General features: G+C 36.9%; 1 protein-coding gene across 1 annotated transcript in view; it reads left to right on the top strand.

Annotated features, from left to right (window-relative positions):
• The window catches only part of lrp1bb (low density lipoprotein receptor-related protein 1Bb), a 2,167,948-nt gene that overhangs the window by 1,342,850 nt on the left and 804,705 nt on the right, over nucleotides 1-20,393 (top strand). Inside the window, exons 15-18 of the mRNA XM_051931086.1 lie at nucleotides 5,807-5,929; nucleotides 7,092-7,232; nucleotides 7,655-7,780; nucleotides 18,041-18,157. Coding sequence (XP_051787046.1) covers nucleotides 5,807-5,929; nucleotides 7,092-7,232; nucleotides 7,655-7,780; nucleotides 18,041-18,157 — 507 coding nt within the window. The remainder of the gene's footprint in view (nucleotides 1-5,806; nucleotides 5,930-7,091; nucleotides 7,233-7,654; nucleotides 7,781-18,040; nucleotides 18,158-20,393) is intronic.

Here is a 20,393-nt window from a genome sequence, read left to right as displayed (position 1 = left end):
ATCGATTTTTTTATACCATGATTGGATTTTTTTAGTCCATAGCCTGCTTGAATGTTTTAATTGGATCTTCATCTGGAACAACAAGGTGACTGATCATTAACCTGTGAATCAGTATGTGTGTAAATGAACTAGACACACTGAAAAGTTGCCTTTCACCAAAGGAACAGCTCAAGAAATTGTTTTGCATGAATTACAAATTTAGTAGTACCCTATTTCTTTTTATTTAAAATCTGTGAGAATGTTTAATTGTAACAAATCTGTGATCCCCTTAGTCTCAAAATGTATCCTAATGTAAAAACAATGCATAGTTTATTACAAATGATAGCCATAATAGTCTTAACAGTAATACTTTTCATTGTAATCCTAGTTACACACAATTGAACGAGCTTGCAATTCTTTTCTTAATTATGCTTTTTGGATTTCTTTTTCTATTTTGACTTACATTAGGGGCTAGTAAACCTCATACAAAGACTTATGTTTTTCCTTTTGAAATGTCTCTCATATTCAGTTCTACTTTTATAAGTTCTTTAAAGGCTAGTAAATCCAGCCATTTGTGATTTTAGTTCAGGGGATAAACTTACTGAAGAGCTCCTCTAGAAGAAAAGGAAATAATTCTTATTGGTCAAGCTGTCAAGTTTCTGTTTTATACGAGGTCTGACAAAAACTGGAATTTTTGATTCATTTAATTATTTGTTTCCATATTATTCTTTCTGACAAGGCCAAAGTTTTAATTCACAAAGTGTAATTTATGTGGCATACAATAAAATAAATATCTGTTGAATGTGTTGCGCTCTTGATGACTACCATTGTTTCATGATGCTTATTTATGAATTTCTTTTTATAATTTGTACCTCTGTCACAAAGATTACTTATATTGTTTAGTACTTCTTTTAAATATAAGGAAGTGATATTTATTGTAAGATTTATAAGAAAATTGGTACCTTGCAAGCAGATGTCATGTAACATCTCCTTTAATTAAACTCATCTTCCTTCTCAAAAGGCAACATACTATATATTATGAAAATGCTGCCACAATAAGTGACATTTTTCAATTTAAGGAAATAACAAAGCCTAGAGATGAATTATTTGTCTACAGGAGGACCATGGACAGAACCATTGTTTTCATTCCTATAACATTCAGACATGTATACAATTTTGCTAGTCAAAATGAAAATGGAGTTCTTCCTCCTTTGTTATTTGAGACCACTACTTGTAAACTCTTTCACATTTGAAACACCACCCCAGTTTTTCTTCTGTAATTGCAAAGGCCTTGGAACAATGCCTCCCTTTGCCTACTTTGAAGAATCACACCCAGTTTTCAAAGGGTCCAATGCAGTTTTGTCAAGGATGTCATATATTTCTTGACTATAATAAGCAATTTTGAAAAATAGTTGAATAACAAGGCCTATAATGTGTAAAATAAACTATTAAAGTGATAGATTTCTTGTATGTATATGTGTATATGTACATACTATATATATATATATATATATATATATATATATACTGGGGGCTCTGCCCCCTACTCGCTTCGCTTGCCCACCCCCAGGTTTGGTTTACCGGATATACAATTTAAAGAGATTGTTGTTTTCACAGGAATTGGTACATAAGCATTATTTTCACTTTTACTTTAAAAGTTTTGTAAAAACAATTCTGTATTTGCCCTTTATTTCCAGCTCTGGGCATGGTTAAATCTCTTTCTCGCAGGACGTATAACACTGCTCGCATTGTGAAGGGGGAATGGCTGAACGCACGCTAAGGAGATGCGGTTAGATCATCTGCTGGCTTGTTGCTGCTGCTGGCAAGCTGCGTATTCTGCTTGTCGCGCTGCGCATCGATCATTTAAAAGCCTGTACAGCAGCTGTCCTTTTGCCACTTTGCATCTCTGCTGCTCGCGTTGTGAAGGGGTGAGGGGGGCTTAACGCAAGCTAAAGAGAAGCGGTCGAGTCATCTGCTGGCTTGCTGCTGCTGGTCAGCTGCGTGCTCTGCTTGTCACTTGTCGTTTTTTTAAGAGCTGGGAGCACATGAAGCATGTCTGCCAAATACATTCCAACAACTGCTAAGTTAAATGTCCGTGAACTTGTTTTAAATGTTGCCTCACTGCATTGTCTCGCGTGACATTAAAGTGTCTCGCTGGACGTCAAATTGTTTTCCGAGAAGATCACGTCTCATCTTCCTAGTCTACCTTCCAAGATTTTTTTTTATAATAGATATATACAATATATATATAACAGAGGTTTTTATTATACAAATACATCACAAAGGTTGCACAATCAAACTTACATATTCTTCTTTCTTCCTTCTCTTCTCTCTCATCAATCTACCTATGTGCAGTGAGTATTACCTTCCTTCCTCCCAAGTCTGACTCAAGTGGTGGAGACTGGACCGCTTCCTTTTATATTGGACCCAGAAGTACTTCCGGTGCCAGGGCATAGCCCTGTGGAAGCACTTTCAGGTTAAGCGGAAGCTACACAAAACATGGATCATGAATCCCTGCAATAACCACTGGTGGCACCCATGGGACCCAGTAGGGCTGATTTCATGACACTACAGCTCCCATCATGCCCTGCAGATGTCCACATAGACCGATGCTCTGGGATGCTGCCATCTAGCAGATTGGGATAAACATACTCTGGAATATTCCTCCCATCTCGGCAAGGGTCCCCCTTTTCTCCTGGGCATGATAATCCTGCCTGGCACTTACTCTCTCTCTCTCTCTCTCTGTCTATATATATATATATATATATATATATATATATAATTTTATTTAGTATTTTTTAACATCATTTTATGCTACTTTGGTTAATCAAAAGAACCTTTTCGAAGTGTTAGTCTTTTAGTAGTAATCAACTTGAACAAGGCACATTAATGATATAAAAATATCAACACCTGAGTAAAACAAGAAAGGGAAAAGGAAGCGATCAGTGGTACTATTGAAGAATAAAAATAAAAAGACATTTTTTCAAGTGACATTTATTGACCTTTAGTGACCCAGTGGCCAATGAAATACGATATTGCTTAATTAAAAATGCTGACAACACTACAGCAGGAAAGAGAGAGATGTTGCAGCAGGTTCACATTAAAAAATGAACAACTTTCTACGCAACAAAAGGCCTGGGATCATAAATCAGAAAAAAAATCCCAGTTTTATTGATATTTTCAAAATGGAAATATGATCAACCAAACATAAGCTGGAAAAAGATTAAATAAATACATTGATTTTGCCCTTATAGATAATCACTTTTCCAGTTTATGATGAAAGAAATGACTGTTTGTCCAGGTTTATGGCATTAATAGGCTGACATCAATGTCACTGTACCTTTCTTTCTCGGTTTCCAATAAATCCACATTAGTTTTAGTCCAGGCACAACTATATTTTCATTGCAACTGTCTGTGTCAGACTTAGGTTTTGAAATATCGACTTATTTTTGTTTCTGGTAAACTCAGTAGCCATTTAAATGCTTGACATTTTGACCACATATAGAGCAAAATCTCAAGTCATAATGATAGTAAGAGCAAGAATAAACAGTTGTGTGATGGCCATAAGATCTGCACAGGTGAATTTGTCCCAACATGGGCTTTTTGATATATACTCTAAGTATAAGCTGACATATTTCTGCTGGCTGAAGTTTCCTACATAGTTATTTACTTGTTTTTTTTTACTGTGCTCCACATTATTCTTGTCGTTAAGGGTTTGTTGTTTAATGGATGATTTTTGACAAAGTGCCAACGATTTGACAATGAATTATTTTTTAACATGGAAAGGGGATCATATGTTAACGTTAAGATATAGTTTGGTATTGAAGAAAATACTGTTGACTGTTTAAACTGAAAGAGAAAAAAAAAGAAAACTCAACAACTGGAACTCTATGAATGACAGGATTTCTCATCTCTTTGAGTTACAGTATGGCTATTTTCTAAGCTTTGTATATCATTCATTTTCATTAATTTTGTTATCACATATTCAGTATTCCATATTAGAATGTGATAACTGACAACAATTCCACAAATCTAAAGGAATCAAAATTAAGTGATGCTTAGCAAAACCATATGGATTAAGCGTTTGACTAATAAATGTTATCATTTATATGAGACAGGGCGGCAAGGTGGCGCAGTGGTAGCGCTGCTGCCTCGCAGTTAGGAGACCCGGGTTCGCTTCTCTGGTCCACCCTGCGTGGAGTTTGCATGTTCTCTCCGTGTCTGCGTGGGTTTCCTCCCACGAAGTGGGGAGTCGTCTACCTCTGAGTTTTGGAGTGGACCTTGCCTCCGCTTAGCTAGCGATACCTTTTTCTTTATTGATTTTTAAAATTTGTTCTGTTTCACTACTACGTGGGCGGAGCCACAGGGGATGGCTAGTATTTCATCATTTAAGGGGAAATATAACAAATGCATCTTTATCTCAAACAGATTTGTATAGAATATGTGTACTGCTGCAGTGGACTGGTGCCCTGTCTGGGGGTTACTCCTGCCTTGTGCCCTGTGCTTGCTAGGATTGTCTCCGGCTGCCCCTCTACCCTGCCCTGGATACGCAGATTAGGAAGATGATGGATGTACCTGCTGTTCTCTTTGATTTTGTTTTGGTGGCATGACAAAACACTTTGTGGCGACATGGCAAAAATATTCAGTGCACTGTTCTGAATAGACTGTGAAGCTTTTTAATATATTGCACACAGTAGTCACATTTGTTCTGTTAGCTAATTGAATATTGCAACACAAAATAACAGTGGCAACAATGTAAATGTTATTATCAAATCCACATAGAAAAATATAGATGATATTTATTTTTTCCTCTGTATTTTTTATTTAAATATATTTTAGAATAAAGACTTTGAACTAATTGTTATAAAGGATCCTCAATAAGGAAATCTTAATACTCACTTCATTTGGGTTTTCTTCCTTTATTTTTTTTCTTACTCTTTTAAGTCATTTACAATACCTATAAAATCCTAGCTATGGTATATACTTAATATATTTATCTTAAAATAAATAATTTAGGCAAAAAGATAAATGCAGATTGCATGCCAACCATTTGTTATACCATGCTGTGTGTTACTTAAATTGGGTGGTTAGACTGAGAACCGTAATAACAGTGATTTATCTTGGTGAATAATCCTTATTTGGATACAGAACTAGCACACATGAAAAATATGTTTTAAATTTGCTGAACTGAATCAGAAAGCAATCTTGCAATCTCTATAGAAATAAAAGAAAATATTTTGTAATTATACTAGCTGTGCATTCCTAAAAATGAAAGTCAAGACAAAATACTTTGGTATCCAATAATAAGTTATGTGTGTGCGGCAGCCAAATAAACGCAAAACAGTTTTGTCTGATGCATTTTTTGTGGGTAAACAGTAAAGCTGGGAAACATTAAGATGGTGGATACACATTAGGATTTTAATATTCTGGTGTCATCAAAGCCATTCTAAAATAAAATCATATATATACAGTATGTATGTGTATATATATATATATATATATATATATATATACAGGTATATAATAATTATAAATGCTGTGTATACAACATAGTGTGCATGAAATGGGATGGTGGTGATATGGTAAAACGAAAGGCTTCAGTGGGCGTCCCTAAAATTAGAATTGTTTGAAACAGTTGTATACTGTATAAATTGTTAGTGTACATTTTTGCCTTTGTATTTAGCATCTTCTCATAAAGCTAATTAACACAATGAAGAGGCGCAACTGCTAATGTAGATTGCTTGTGAACATAAATTTCCTGGGGCTGTTTAAGCAGAAATCATCGATTACATTAATAACTCCATTGTACGGTTTGCTCATTCTGCAGGTGACAATGCTTGTCGCATTAACTATGGTGGATGCAGCACTCTTTGTCTGGCCATACCAGGAGGTCGTGTTTGTGCCTGTGCTGATAACCAGCAAATGGAAAGAAGCAACAATTCTTGTTTATGTAAGACATTCTTGGATCATTTATTATTTCCTTATTTTAATTATGCTTCTTATATAAAATATAACTTAATGTTAATAGTTGATTCCTGGACATTTTATCTCGGAGACGTTTAAAGCTTTTATCAAAATATAAAGTTAGACTGCATATGTTTAAAAGTTTACATTTCCATATCAATTATTGATTCATTTTCATCATCAAACCATGTTGAATTTCAGGTATATGAGGGTCATATTATTTACTGTTATTTACTTATTTTTATTTACTGACACAGTGAAAAGTTGTTTTGCTCTAGGGAATACTGAAAGCAGTAAGAAAAAACTGAAATGTTTCTAAAAGGGAGCAAACAAGATTTTATAAAAGATAATTACTTTATATATTATTCTTTGAGGGAATTTCTTATCTTAATGAAATCAAGATAGACTTGTATTTATTATTGTAAATTCGGTTTAAGGTTGAATTTCTTGAGGATTCCTGAAATGTGTGTTATTTGTGGTTCTCTTTTGCATACATTCATTTGTGTTAATTTAGGTATTTAGTAAAAGCACATTGTGAATAGCACTATGATGTCCAGAATAGGAGCACACATGTATATATTATTAGGTTTTCCAGATATTTGCAGCCTTAGAAATAGAAGAAATGAATACAGTGTGACTGCCATTGCTGTGCGCTGTCCTTCTCACTCTGCTCCAAGCCACTTTAGCCTCAGATCTAACAGATGTTCACACCTGCATTGTTCTGTCGTAATGAGGCCCTGCTAAGTTCTTTTCCACTCTGGTCAGATTTCCCGGGTTTCCGTCTTTTCAGTCACCTGTTTTGTGCACTTTGGCTATCTCAAGTGCTATTAGTTAAACAGATTACACATGTGACCCTTGTGATATTGTACTTGATGTAAGTATGGTAATCGGCTACGCACTTCGAGCAGAGGCACTGGTGCTTATTAATGCACTGGGAAGATATTCAGATGGACACATTAAGTGTTTTCTTGACATGCATTTCAAGCCTTGTTTTAACTTATATGAGAAGTCCTTAATAAGACACTATATAAAGTAAAGATCAAAATCTAAATGAAAAACAACTACAGCAATACTTAACTAACTGATATGATTTTATATTTTTATGAAAACCATTTAATATTCCTTTTTCTTGTTTTTTGAATGTGTAGTTTCTCCAAGTGATAAGTTGCCACGACTTTGTAAGGATGATGAATTCCAGTGCAAAAACAAAAGATGCATTCAGTCTCGATGGAAATGTGATGGGGATGATGATTGCTTTGATGGCAGTGATGAAGAACTGGATTCATGCTGTATGCTGCATTTCATGTCTGTTTCTTTGTGTTAAATAGTTTTGACCATCTTTTCTCTTGTTAGTCCCTTTCAAAAAAATCTTTTTAATGTTGGAATCAAGACTGAAAAATTACAGGTTTATATTATTATGCTGTTATCCAGGGTGACCTACAAAACCATTATAGAATATCTTTTTTTATAATTGGAACAAAGGTGGAATAAGGGACAAATAGGGTTACACGGTGATTGGATCAAAGAAACCTGTGAGAGACATGGAAGTAGGAAGCTCCTAGTACTGTGTACACATTAAGTTAAACTTAATCGGCCAACTTGTTGTTTAAAATCCAATACCTTAGCAACTATGCCACGTTGCCAGCCATAAAAAAAATATTATGCTTTTGTGTTTGACAACATTTTTTTTGGTGAATTCTCACTTTTTTAGATAACCATAGCTGTCCAACTGATCAATTTAAATGCTTGAATAATCGCTGCATTCCCAAAAAATGGCTATGCGATGGCACCAATGACTGTGGAAACAATGAAGATGAATCAAACTCAACATGCTTAGGTAAGCCTGATGCACTGAACAATATAAGTAAGTACAGCCATGCCTTTTAGAAAACTTCTTTAAGAAAGTAGTAATAATTTAGATGTTTTGCAAGGGTGTCAGTAATGTTAATATATTGAGCTGCCTGGAAACTTTTACGATTTTTGAATAACAGAATTTTTAATTGTGGTTAATGTACTTCTGGAATGTCAGCTTCCATTTTTACACATAAATGAATAGGCAACTGGGTCGAAATGTACAAATTAAATGTTCTTGTATCCACCTTTCAGAATTCTGCAATTTTTAAAAAATCATGTTTGGTATAGGGCGGCACGATGGCGCAGTGGTAGCGCTGCTGCCTCGTAGTAAGGAGACCCATGTTTGCATGTTTGTATGTTCTCCCTGTGTCTGTGTGGGTTTCCTCCGGGTGCTCTGGTTTCCTCCCATAGTCCAAAGACATGCAGGTTAGGTGGATTGGCGATTTTAAATTGGCCCTAGTGCGTGCTTGATATGTGGGTGTGTGTGTGTGTGTGTTCTACGGTGTGTTGGCACCCTGCCCAGGATTGGTTCCTGCCTTGCGCTCTGTATTGGCTGGGATTGGCTCCAGACCCCCGTGACCCTGTGTTCGGATTCAGCTTGTTGGAAAATGGATGGATGGATATTTGCTATAATTCATTCTCATACTCACATTAAATTTGATGAACAGTAGTGAGTTTGGCAGCTTTGTAGAAAAACATGCTGAAGTACATGCTGTGCATTGGGTACACTGACTTGGTTGGCATCATCAGTTCACATTGCTTATTGAGAAAAATCTGTTTTGGTTTGCAACCTAATTGTTGCTGTTATTATAAATCAAACAGCACACCAAGACAACGGTGGTGAACAAATCAAAGGTAGGACTGGGCAACTCAAATCTTTGAATTGGATTATGTATGTTTGAGAATCTTGTCTTATTTAGGTATGTTTAATTAGGGATTAGGCGGTTAATCAATTTAAAACAATCACAATCTTCTGTTAACCTTCAATGTAAAAAACAAAAGTTAGATGAATTAAATGTAGAATGCATTACCTTAAATATGTGTGGTTATTTACTTTGTTTTTGAATAGTAATTCATTAAAAGTTTTTATTTCAGAGGAGTGTTTATTTAATAATTTTATATTATTTATGATGGGTTTTAAAGAACTCTTTCAGTCAATAGATTAATATATTAATCAAGGGAGAAGAATCATGTATTAAAATATATCGGTAAATTAGCTTTATCTTAAGGATTAATATATTTATTTTAAGAAACCTTGTGTCCAACCATTTGTACCCCCTGCCGGCACCCATGGAGCCCAACAGGGCTGTTCCAAACTACCCTGCGGGGATCTGTGGTGTTGTAGCAACCCAGGGGGGACTGCCCTCTAGAGTCTTGAGGGAGATAATGTCCTGAATACAGTCTCTCTCTCGGTCCTTCCTCCCAGCCAAATCCCGACTGGGTAATGTGTCTGGCCATGCGTCAAAAAAGAAAAACAATTCCATCGCATATGTTGTACAAGAATTATAAGTAAATATCCTAAATACCCCTACTGTTTAAAAATTATTTTGTTGAAACGCTTTCATAAGTTTGTACATATGGAATCATTTTCTCTTTCACAAGCTGGCACACGGTATTCCCTTCCCTTTCACAAGCCCACATGAGCTTACTTTCACAAGACCGCTCTGAACGCTCATTTCACCTTCTTCTGCTAAACAAATAAGCTCATGCAAGCTTATGAAAGGGAAAGTGTTTTTGCAAGGACAGGCTTTTGAAAATGAAAGGGAATTACATAGATTACTATATAGGCACCACAGACTTTCTGTTTAAATTTTGTCCTAGATTTTATTTTTTTTTGTCTTCTGCATTGCTTCCTTTCAGAAGCCTTTTTATTTTGTACTATTGTTTGTGTTTAGGTTTACACTAAGTAGGTCTTCCCCCGAAAAGCATGACTTCAAGACTTCTCAGATGACAGTGGAATATAGTAGAGCCCCGATAATCCAAGGTTCCACATTATCTGAAGCAAACCTGTTAGTGTAATATGCTACTTATTAATAAAAACTTTGCCGTGAATACTTTACAGAGTGTAAATACTGTTCTTTACTGTACCTAAGAGAGATTGAGGAGCTCATGACTATGCAAATGTGGAACATTGTGGCAAAGAAGCGAGGGACAGTTATATGTTCCTGTATGTTCCTTTAGTATCCTGATATATATACAGTGATCTCTCCTCAATCGCGGGGGTTGCGTTCCAGAACCCCCCGCGAAAGGTGAAAATCTGCTAAGTAGAAACTATATGTTTATATGGTTATTTTTATATTGTGATGCTTGGGTCACAGATTTGCACAGAAACACAGGAGGTTGTAGAGAGACAGGAACGTTATTCAAACACTGCAAACAAACATTTGTCTCTCTTTCAAAAGTTTAAACGTGCTCCATGACAAGACAGAGATGATAGTTCCCTCTCATAATTAAAAGAATGCAAACATATCTTCCTCTTCAAAGAAGTGCGTGTCAGAAGCAGATAATGTCAGAGAGAGAGAGAGAGATAAAAGCAAACAATCAGAAATCAATAGGTGCTGTTTGTGCTTTTAAGTATGTGAAGCACCGTGCGGGAAGCATGTCACGCAACAAAGCAACCACAAGAAAGCCCAGCAAGGAAGGGAGCAATGTGAAGGTAGTCTTTCAGCATTTTTTAGATGAGCATCTGTATCCTCTAGGGGTGCGAACAGCCCCCCTGCTCACACCCACTCCATCAGGAGCAGAGAATATCAGAGCGAGAGAGAGAAAAGCAAACAATCAAAATTCAATAGGTGCTGTTTGAGCTTTTAAGTATGTGAAGCACCGTGCGGGAAGCATGTCACGCAACAAAGCAACCACAAGAAAGCCCAGCAAGGAAGGGAGCAATGTGAAGGTAGTCTTTCAGCGTTTTTTGAGGAGTGGCCGTATCCTCTAGGGGTGCGAACAGCCCCCATGCTTACAATATATTTGAGGAGTTTTATTTAATATGTAATACGTGCTCCGACTGGATAGCTACTCAGCCATCTGCCAATAGCGTCCCTTGTATGAAATCAACTGGGCAAACCAACTGAGGAAGCATGTACCAGAAATTAAAAGACCCATTGTCCACTGAAACCCACAAACCAGCAAAAAAATCCGCGATATATATTTAAATATGCTCACATATAAAATTACTGTACACACTGTATGTACATATATGTATATTATATTAATTCATCAATAAAAAGAGATTAGTCCTGTTTATGCATTGATATTATACTATTAATGCTTTGTAAACTATTTGTTTTGTTTGTTTTTTACTTTACTTTCTTTACAAGTAGCTGCTATAAGGGCTTCTTTAACCCAAAGACTAAATTAAGACACCCTGAATCAGAAGCACAAGTGATTTGCAGTAAAGTCTTATTGACAGAAGCACATGCCATTTATTTTTTAGACAGGTAACAGAGTACTTTAATATTTCTTACCTCTGCCTTAGTCTTCTAAGGCCTTAGGTTTGAAGTCGGTGATGGTGACTACCTGCACACGGCCTGCATATTCTTACTGTTTTTTTTCACGGGTGCCTCAAATTCAATCTACATCTCAAAAATATGAGAGGGGCTCTAAATTAGCCAGGTTGTGAGTGACAATGAATGTGTAAACCATCTTGCTAGTATTTAACATTTAACTTTGAAATGTTATTTAGCTTTGCCTTTAAGAAGGTTGCACATCCGTATACTTTAAATTAAGCAGAAAAAATACTACTCAATAAAATATTGTAGCAAGGTAAAAAGCAGCCTTTCTATAATACTGTAGTAAGTAAAAGAAAAACAGCTGCGGACTTGGCTGTTTAAGAGGCTTGTAGAAAGACCTAAGTTGTTTATTATCCCCTCGGTGGCATCTGCTTCAGTACTAGAGAAATATCCACAATTTCAGGAGTTCAAGAATGAAGTTAAAAAATGCTCCTTGCCAAATGTTAGAGTAACTGTGCCCTCTATTAGTAACAAATCCAGCACTTAATGTATTGTTTTCATTTTTTTCTTACATATGTGTTGTGAAGTAACATGTACCTTGTTGTTTAAGTGGTTATTTCCCATGATACTTATCGATTATCAACATTATTCATGGTTAACTGTATTTGCACTTCTCATAAACAAAACGTTTTTTTTCGGTTTAAATGATACAATATGATATTATTTTTAGTTACTACTTATTAGCCTCAAGTATGATAGAAAGCTTCAAGATTTGAATGATCTTTGACATGCATACACTCATATTGCTCAAAATATTGATTTTTCTTTTATATTTGTAGTTTAGTTGTGTTTTTCTGAAGCAGTCAGCACTTCGTGTCAAAGTGAAAAAACTCACTGTAATCGATAAAACAGATGGACTATTTCAGTTTTTATTCACATTAGTGGCACAGAGCATAGTACTACTGCTTTGCAGTTCCAGAGCCATCATTATGAATCCCAGCTTGGGCACTGCATGTGTGGAGTTTGCTGAGTGTTCTAGTTTTCCTGTCAAATCTTAAAGATGTGCATGTTAGGTTAATTGGTGGGTAGATTAAGTGAGTTTCGTAATGGACGTGTCTTACTCATATTACCATAATTTGATACATTAGTGTATTTACCAGTAAAAAAATAAGAATTGTTTCGTGAGATTTTACACTGTAAAGAATATAGAAAGCAGCAATTTGTCAACAACCCAAAAGTTACGGGCTCATACTTTTTCTGTTTTTCAGTATTGGTTCAGTTTTACTATTTTTCCTCTTACTTTTATTTGCAGTCTGTTTACATTCGAATGCTGTTAAATTTAAATTTATGTATTGCCTAAAGGTGAATATTTTTGAAGGTTTTTAAGTGCGACAAATTGATGATCGATTGTCTTTTAGGAAAGCCATCAAAAATCAATGTTCATTTTTGAAGGAAATAATATGTAGAGATCTTGAGCATGGAGAACATAATATTACAAATAGAATGTAAAATGCAGAATGAGAAAGATGGAACATTGATTTGGAAGTTTTTTTGTCTCATAATCAGTGACAAATGTTGGCAAATGATAGACAAAACTGATTAAAACTCAAATTTAAATCTGAAAGTAAATGAAAAGAGGAAATGGACTCATTTCTCCGTATCTTGATTCCCATGAAATCATGTAACGTGTATGTAGTAGTTTTGCAGTGCCTCTTTGAAGGAAAAAAATAAGACACATTTCAATCTGAAATCTGACCCTCTGTCTAAAATATCCATTGTTCTTCTTGGCATTCTTGTTTAATCGTCTCAAGTCTTCAATAAAATGTTTAATGTTAAAAAAGAGTGATACCAAAAGGTGCACAAGAGTTAAATAGTTGGAGACATAAGTCTCTGCCAAGTCTTCATTCTTGTTAATTAAAATTGGCCACTAATGATCTATCATTGATATTTTGTGAAAAACGCTTTAACACCATAGTGCTTGGGCCAGTCTATCAGATTTGTAAGCCTTTCTATTGCTAATTAAATAAATATATATAAAGTATTAAAAAGTGGTTTAAAATGGTTATGAATTGTGCATGCAGCATCCAGTAAGTTAGTATTGAATTCCATTTGGCTTGTAGATTTAGCAGCTTTTTGTACAGTTCTTGGTTGATGTGCAATACAACATTTAATTTTGTTCACAGGAAAAGTCTAATGTGCTATGCAAGTAGAAAGCATCTTGGAAGCAGAAGTTACAATATTTCTATAGTACCTTCAATACTGCTTATTTATAAAATTAAAAGGAAAAAACTAATAGAGTCAGTATATATAAATTCATGTTTACCTTCTGAAGTATAGGCAGCCCAGCCGGAGTTATCCCCGATTCATAGAGTCAACAAAACTGTGGATGTTTATGTCAGCTAGGTGTTAGAATTTTAAAGGCCATGACAAAGAATCTTTTCAAAGAAAATAGTGAATATCTTGTTTAGATTGTAGAAAATGATCTAGCTGCACCACAGGTATTAATCCATCTTCATGAACAGTAAAATATACATTATCTCAAAGCAGTCTCCTTGGAGGTGTCATTTCCTGAACCATTTGTCTGATGAGCAATTGTCAAGCTGAAAAGCATAAATGGCCTGTAGAAATTAAATCAATTACTGAACATACAGTAGGCTTAGAAGTCAGTGATCTTTTTGGAAGGCTAAGTAGACTGTAAAAAAAAATTCATCAGCAGTTTGTTTGAAGTTATAGTAATAGGAAGCACATCAGATACTGTATTGTGGAAATGGATAGGACTTCATATACTTATATCTGCAAAAATGGATACTCGCTTGAGTTCTGTTCCATCGTTCTGTTCTATGTGTAGCAAATATTAAAGCTCTGTACTGTTTTTGTTTGTTGATACAATAATATCTATACAATTAAAATGAAGAACATCCCTCAATAAGTTTTCAGAATCCCCTTATATCTCATATGGGCATATGTGAGATGGTGACATATCTTAGCAGCGCTAGGAATTAGGTAGAAAGCAACCAGGGGATAGGATGGCATTTCATTGCAGAACACATTCAAGCACATTCAAGTTGCAATTAAGTTACAATTATGAATCAAACCATATTTATGGAAGGTCTATCCAGCAGGGGGCACTAGCTCCCTGGTTGGAATAAGTTCTTTTGTAATTGCAGCATGTTACATAACCCAAAACTACTGTACATAGATATAATATAAAAATGCGATACCCCTCCCTTAGTGATACAGCGGTAAGAAATCACATAGGATAAATAACTTTCTTTAATAACGGTTTACGCGGAAAACGAGGAAGCCATGACAAGACCTTTCGGGTAGTGTGTATAGAGTCTGCCATTTTTGTCGCTGTGCTGGAAGGATTTTCGGGATCAGATGACGTTATCTCCCATCCATCCGTCGGCTTCAAAGGTGTGCCGGACAATGTTCCAAGGCTTTATACGCTTTCTCCATGTGCAGGCCCCCACTTAGGTAAATCATGCCATTCCAAACAAGGAAAATAAGATCCAATGTCATGCTGACTCTGACACACAGAAATAGTACAATGCCCATTTTGTAGTTGTGCCTTTGTTGTCTTCTAAAGCTTGCCTAGCAGTTCTAAATGATGAGCCCCTGTGTGCTAAATCTGACCTTGTGTTAGCTGTACATGTGAGTGGATTTATAAAATATTATTTGTACAGAGCACAGTGACATATTAAACTTACAGTAATCCCTCGCTACTTCGCGGTTCACTTTTCGCGGATTCACGACTTCGCGGGTTTTTAAATACAAGTGATTGCCCGCCTATCGCGGAAGTTATGTTCCAGACCCATCAGCAACAGGAGAAAATCTGCGATATAGAAAGACCATATAAATAAACATTTTTATAGTTTAAGCCTTAAAATACCCATCCCACATGCTTTAAACACATGTAAACTTATAAAACACACTTTGTTAACACATATGATATGTGGATGTCGGGCTAAGGATATGAGTAACATCTCACTATTATAAAACATTTTAACTTCACGCAAGACAAGACAGTGAGACAGGAAAATACAAGGCTTTAAAATTATTGACACGCAGAGCGACAAGCAGCACAAAGCCAGCACAAAGTCCACTTCTCCTTAGCGTTCATTCAGCTCCCCACCCCCCTTGACAATGCGAAGTGGCAGGAGCGTACTGCGCCTCCGGGGAGGGGGGTTTGAGCGAACGTGCGTTCAGCCCTCACACACCCCCACTCCTCCTCCTCCTTCCGAACGCGCAGAGCGACAAGCAGGCATTTTGGCAGAAGCAGCACAAAGTCCAATTCTGCTCAGCGTGAGTTCAGCTGCCCCCCTTCACAAAGCGAGTGCAGATACATCGACGTCTGATCGCTGCGTGCAGTGTGCAGTGTTGGTCTGCGGTGTTTAAGAATGTAGAAAGTGTTTAAGAGCATAGGAAGTGTTTATAAGAGTGTGGGAAAGGTTAACAAGAGAGTGAGAAAGGTTTATAAGAGTGTGGGAAGGGTTTATAAAGCCTTAAAATATGTATAAATAATAAAATAAATATAGGTCGCTACTTCGCGGATTTTCACCTATCGCGGGGGGCTCTGGAACGTAACCCCCGCGATAGGTGAGGGATGACTGTATATACTTATTACAGAAGGGAGCAAAAAACATGAACATGTGGAACAATGGACAAGCTCTGTGAAAAGAGTCACTGGACTAGGAAATGAACTGACCTCTAATGGAGTGGTTAAAAAACAGCTATACTAAGGAATGCACTACATATATTATAAGAAAATAATAAAGCTCCCTTTGCTTTTAAATTGTGCTTTTCCAGCTAAAACTCTCTGTTTACATTTGTTCTTTCTTGTCTTATGCAAGCTTGAGTTAATATTTAGAACATGAAACAAAATTCTTCTAATTAACTTGCTATATGGTTCGCTGTTAATATTAATTAAAGTAAAGATACAATTACTTTACTTTTCTCATTTTTGATCCTGTGTGTTCCTTTAGTATCCTGATATTTTATACATTACAGTGAAAAACGTTTCAGATCTATTGTTTTAAACTTTAAACAGCATGTGGCTTGTAGGGGGTATCTCACAAACCCAAACACCAGTCCAGGAACACAAAATGACAAAACAAAACAAAGGCTTTAATAATAAAGTCTTAGTAAGTGATACAAGGGAACAATAAAGTACAACCAAAACAGGTATAATGTGGCCAGGCACCAGAGAAGGAATAGCTGGGACACCAACCAGGTCATCCCGTTTAATCCCTATTTTCTTTTCTTTGGGTTAACATGCAACTCGAGTGAGCCAGCAAGGAGATCCTCCGATGCTCAAGTGTAACACAAAAAAATAATAAAAACTTCTGCCTCCAGGGCCTAACTTAACAATAGTAAAATCTGGCTACTCTGTTAACATGTTTTCCCTGCTAATGTTTGAATACTTGGGTTTCTGCCCTCCCTATGTACAGATGATCTTTTATCGCTAGTTACCTCTCAACTCTAAGCTCCCAGAGTAAAGGAATTAAGGCCCTTTTCTACTATGCCCCAACCACCCTGCCATTAGCATTTCTGGGGTCCTGACATTGATATCTGGTGTTGTAGGCCTACCCCTGGAGGCACCAGAGATTCCTGCATGTTATCCCATTTACAGAGGTAAATTTACTGGAGACGGCCAGATTGGTTGCTCTCCTCAGGACATAAGTAAGACCACAGCACATCGCTCCCTAGCAGTCTGGGGAACCTCAAACCCTGTAATGGGGCTTATATCATCATCTCTGGTGCCTTGAAAGACCTTACTGTGAGGGTAGCGCCCTCTGCTGGTCAATAAGGGTACCGCTACCTAGGTTAACATCACAAAGCAGTTAAAAAGTGTTATTGCTTGAACGCTTAAAGCTGAATTGACTGGATGGAATTAAATTCTGCTTATTACAGTATCACTCCGTTATTTCAGTGGAGAAGGGGATATGTTAAATTCTTCTACACTATCTAAAATGATTCTTTTAGGAAAGTAAAGTGTTTGGGGAGAATGCTTTTTATAAATACTGTATAGTTCAAACTATTAGGTAAGGCCTTTGCCTCAAGTTATATTTTGATTTGCTCACCTTGACTGTATTGACACAATCCAGGCATCCTCTTTAATAAAATCCCTGTGTGCGTCCAGGTTTCGGTGTGTGTGTGTCGTTTGGTGAAGTGTGCATGCGCGGGGCACGGTGTGATGTGCTATATTACTGTCAGAGACAATTACAGGTGTTTTACGGAAATACAAACCAGTATTACGGCGAGAGGAAATTAAAGGTACACAATACAGTGATGCATATTACAGCCACATACAAGCCAGTATTACTGTCAGAGAAAATTAAAGGCATATTACCAACACGCACACCTGTATTACCGCCAGAGAAAATTAAAGGTATATTACGGATGTACAAGCCAGCAGACGTACAAGAGAGTATTACTGTCACAGAAGATTAAAGACACACAATACACGGCGGCAGCCCACGAAGAATGGTCAGCTCAGCAAGTAAACATCAACAAAAGAGAGGCAGAAAGCCAAAGAAAAATACAACCAACAAACAGAATGAGGTCAAGGTCCCTTGCCATTTAATATGGACTGTTCCTACTAATGTTTATGCACTACTGTTCTAGCGCCTGTTATTGTAACGGGCTAAATGACTAGTATCAGTAATAATCAATGGCAATTCTCAGTCATTATTAATTTGAGTAACTGTGGTTAACTGCCTTAAAAGTGGCTATGCCAATATATCTTTATGTAGGAACTCTGTCCAAAACTGATCTTAAATTTTTGTTTTCAGCTCAGACGTGCCAGGCCAACCAGTTTTCCTGTACAAATGGACGCTGCATCCCTATGCTGTGGCTGTGTGATAGGGAGGATGACTGTGGTGATAAATCTGATGAAGCAATATCATGCTGTAAGTACATCTCTGACAATAACATAAATGCAGACATAAAACTCACAGACTATTAAAATGAATGGTAGAACATGTCTGTCAATGTGACACATTATGGATTTCCTACATCCTTGGAAATAAAATGGAATAAATCACTATTGTCCTGGGAATTTGTAAAATGATGAAAAATTCAGGTATCCAATGGTATATTGGAAAGGAATTGTGGCAGAGGTTGCCTAACCAGGAACAGAGAGTACTACATTCCAAATTCTCATCCAAAATTGGGGTCTTGCCTCTGTGTACTCTCCATTTTTTAACCCATTTACTAAGATCAGGTTTGTAGCGAGATGAAGCTCATTTCAGCAGCACTACATGCAAGACAGGACAGCCACCAGTGTATCACAGGGCATTCTCACACTCAACCAATTTAGAGCTGTCAGTAACCTACAATATACAAGATGTCTCCAGGATCTGGAAGCAGACATTTCAAACATGCAGCACTTTAAACATTTGTAGCCAGACAAGCCTTTCCCATAGGCCTTTAAATCTTACTTCTGTATTTTTCTAGGGTCATTTTCAGGATCATTTTCAGTTTCAGGAGCACATTATGAAAGTCCCATCCAACCCAGCCCCACACATTAATAAACATTAATAAAACAGACACCTCTTTTAAGTCAAATAGTAAATAAAACAACAGCATAGAGACTCTGGGGTCAGCTTGTAGTTATTCACTACCATAGTTCTGGTCCAAAACCCCAAAGTTGTTTACCAGATGGAAAATAACTGAACAGAGCATGGTTACAGTTTGAAAAGTATTCCTCTCCGAAATACTGCAATGTTACACAGAACTCCACTTTGAAAGGCATCATTGCAGTACTTTAACCGGACCGTAACAGATACGATTAGTATGAAACTTAATGCTGTGTTTGGCAGGAGAGTCTGTACTACACATAATGATCAGTTATTATATGCATCTGATAAAATCACTGGTAAGAAATTGATTTTTTGCAACATAGCTATTTGGTCAAATACTGTAAATGGGAAATCGTTTGATGGCAGACTGCTAAATCACTGTAATTTTTTTATGATCAATTTTTTTATTGAGAGAACACAAATTCAAGCAGAACAAAGATGTAACTAGTACAATACAAAAGAAATAAAAGTAACAAAACAGAGTAAAAAATGTGTAACAACAGATCTGCAACAGCATACAATTCTCCACCTCATCCCATGCCAAACCCAAAAGGAATGTTTAAAAGTGACAGATAGAGAGACGGAAAGAGAGATCACAGGTACAGTAAGCGTCCAATTAAGCAACTACAGCATATAAAACTGAAACCCAGACCCCCAACCCTACTAAGTCTTATTCATAATGATAAACTCTGTCATAAAGTATCCAACTTAACTGATGGGCAAATAAAAAGTGGCCTGGGAGGTTGCTGTCAAGTACAAATAAAAAGGATTGTTAGGGGATATTCCTAAAGTACGAGGGTGATGACATTAAATGTCCAATCATGTCCCTATAGTATGTACTCTGGGGCAAAAACTAATCAGCATACAATACCAAACTGAGAAATCCTTAGTGAGCTGCTGTTCATATCAATGAACAGAAACTTTGATTTTATGGCTAAACGTATAAATATAAACGGGTGTGTGTTTTTGTGAATGCACATGAAGCATGCAGCCACAATTCATATATAAATTCAGCCCTATTATTCCCATATCCTTCTCAACTGAGTTTTACAGACAGAGACTTGTCCTTCATTAGCTATTAAAACTGCCTCAAAGGACACTGCTTAAAACTATTTACACAAAATAAAAAGGTTTAATGGCCTTACAGTCAGGCCAGGTCTGGTTGGAGAGCATGCACTGATATAGCACGTTGCCGCACCCACCACATGGTGAAATAGCTTGGGATCCTGGTTGGCAACCTCTCAGTCCCACCCTCTGGAAATGACCATCTATCTGTTGCAGCCAGGTGTTACTTGGGTGTTCCCATGGCCTGATCCAGTCGCTTGGGTCCTCGACAGTGAAGATCCTATGAGCCGGAACATCCTCAGGGAATCGACTGCTCATTCAGGACTCCATGAGCAACCGCTCGTTCCACACCAAGTCAAACTAGCGGTACACAAGGATTCTCCGAAGAGACACAGCATCAAAGGAATCCAGTCTTCATCTCAGTTCACTGGTTAGCCTCCATGTGTCACAACCATATAGCAAGACAGGAAGCACCAGAACTCTAAAGAGAAAATAGTTA

Source organism: Erpetoichthys calabaricus, chromosome 8, assembly GCF_900747795.2.
Source record: "Erpetoichthys calabaricus chromosome 8, fErpCal1.3, whole genome shotgun sequence".
NCBI lineage: Eukaryota > Metazoa > Chordata > Cladistia > Polypteriformes > Polypteridae > Erpetoichthys > Erpetoichthys calabaricus.
Note: the sequence above shows the minus strand (reverse complement) of the source record. Positions and strands in the feature narration are given on the sequence as shown.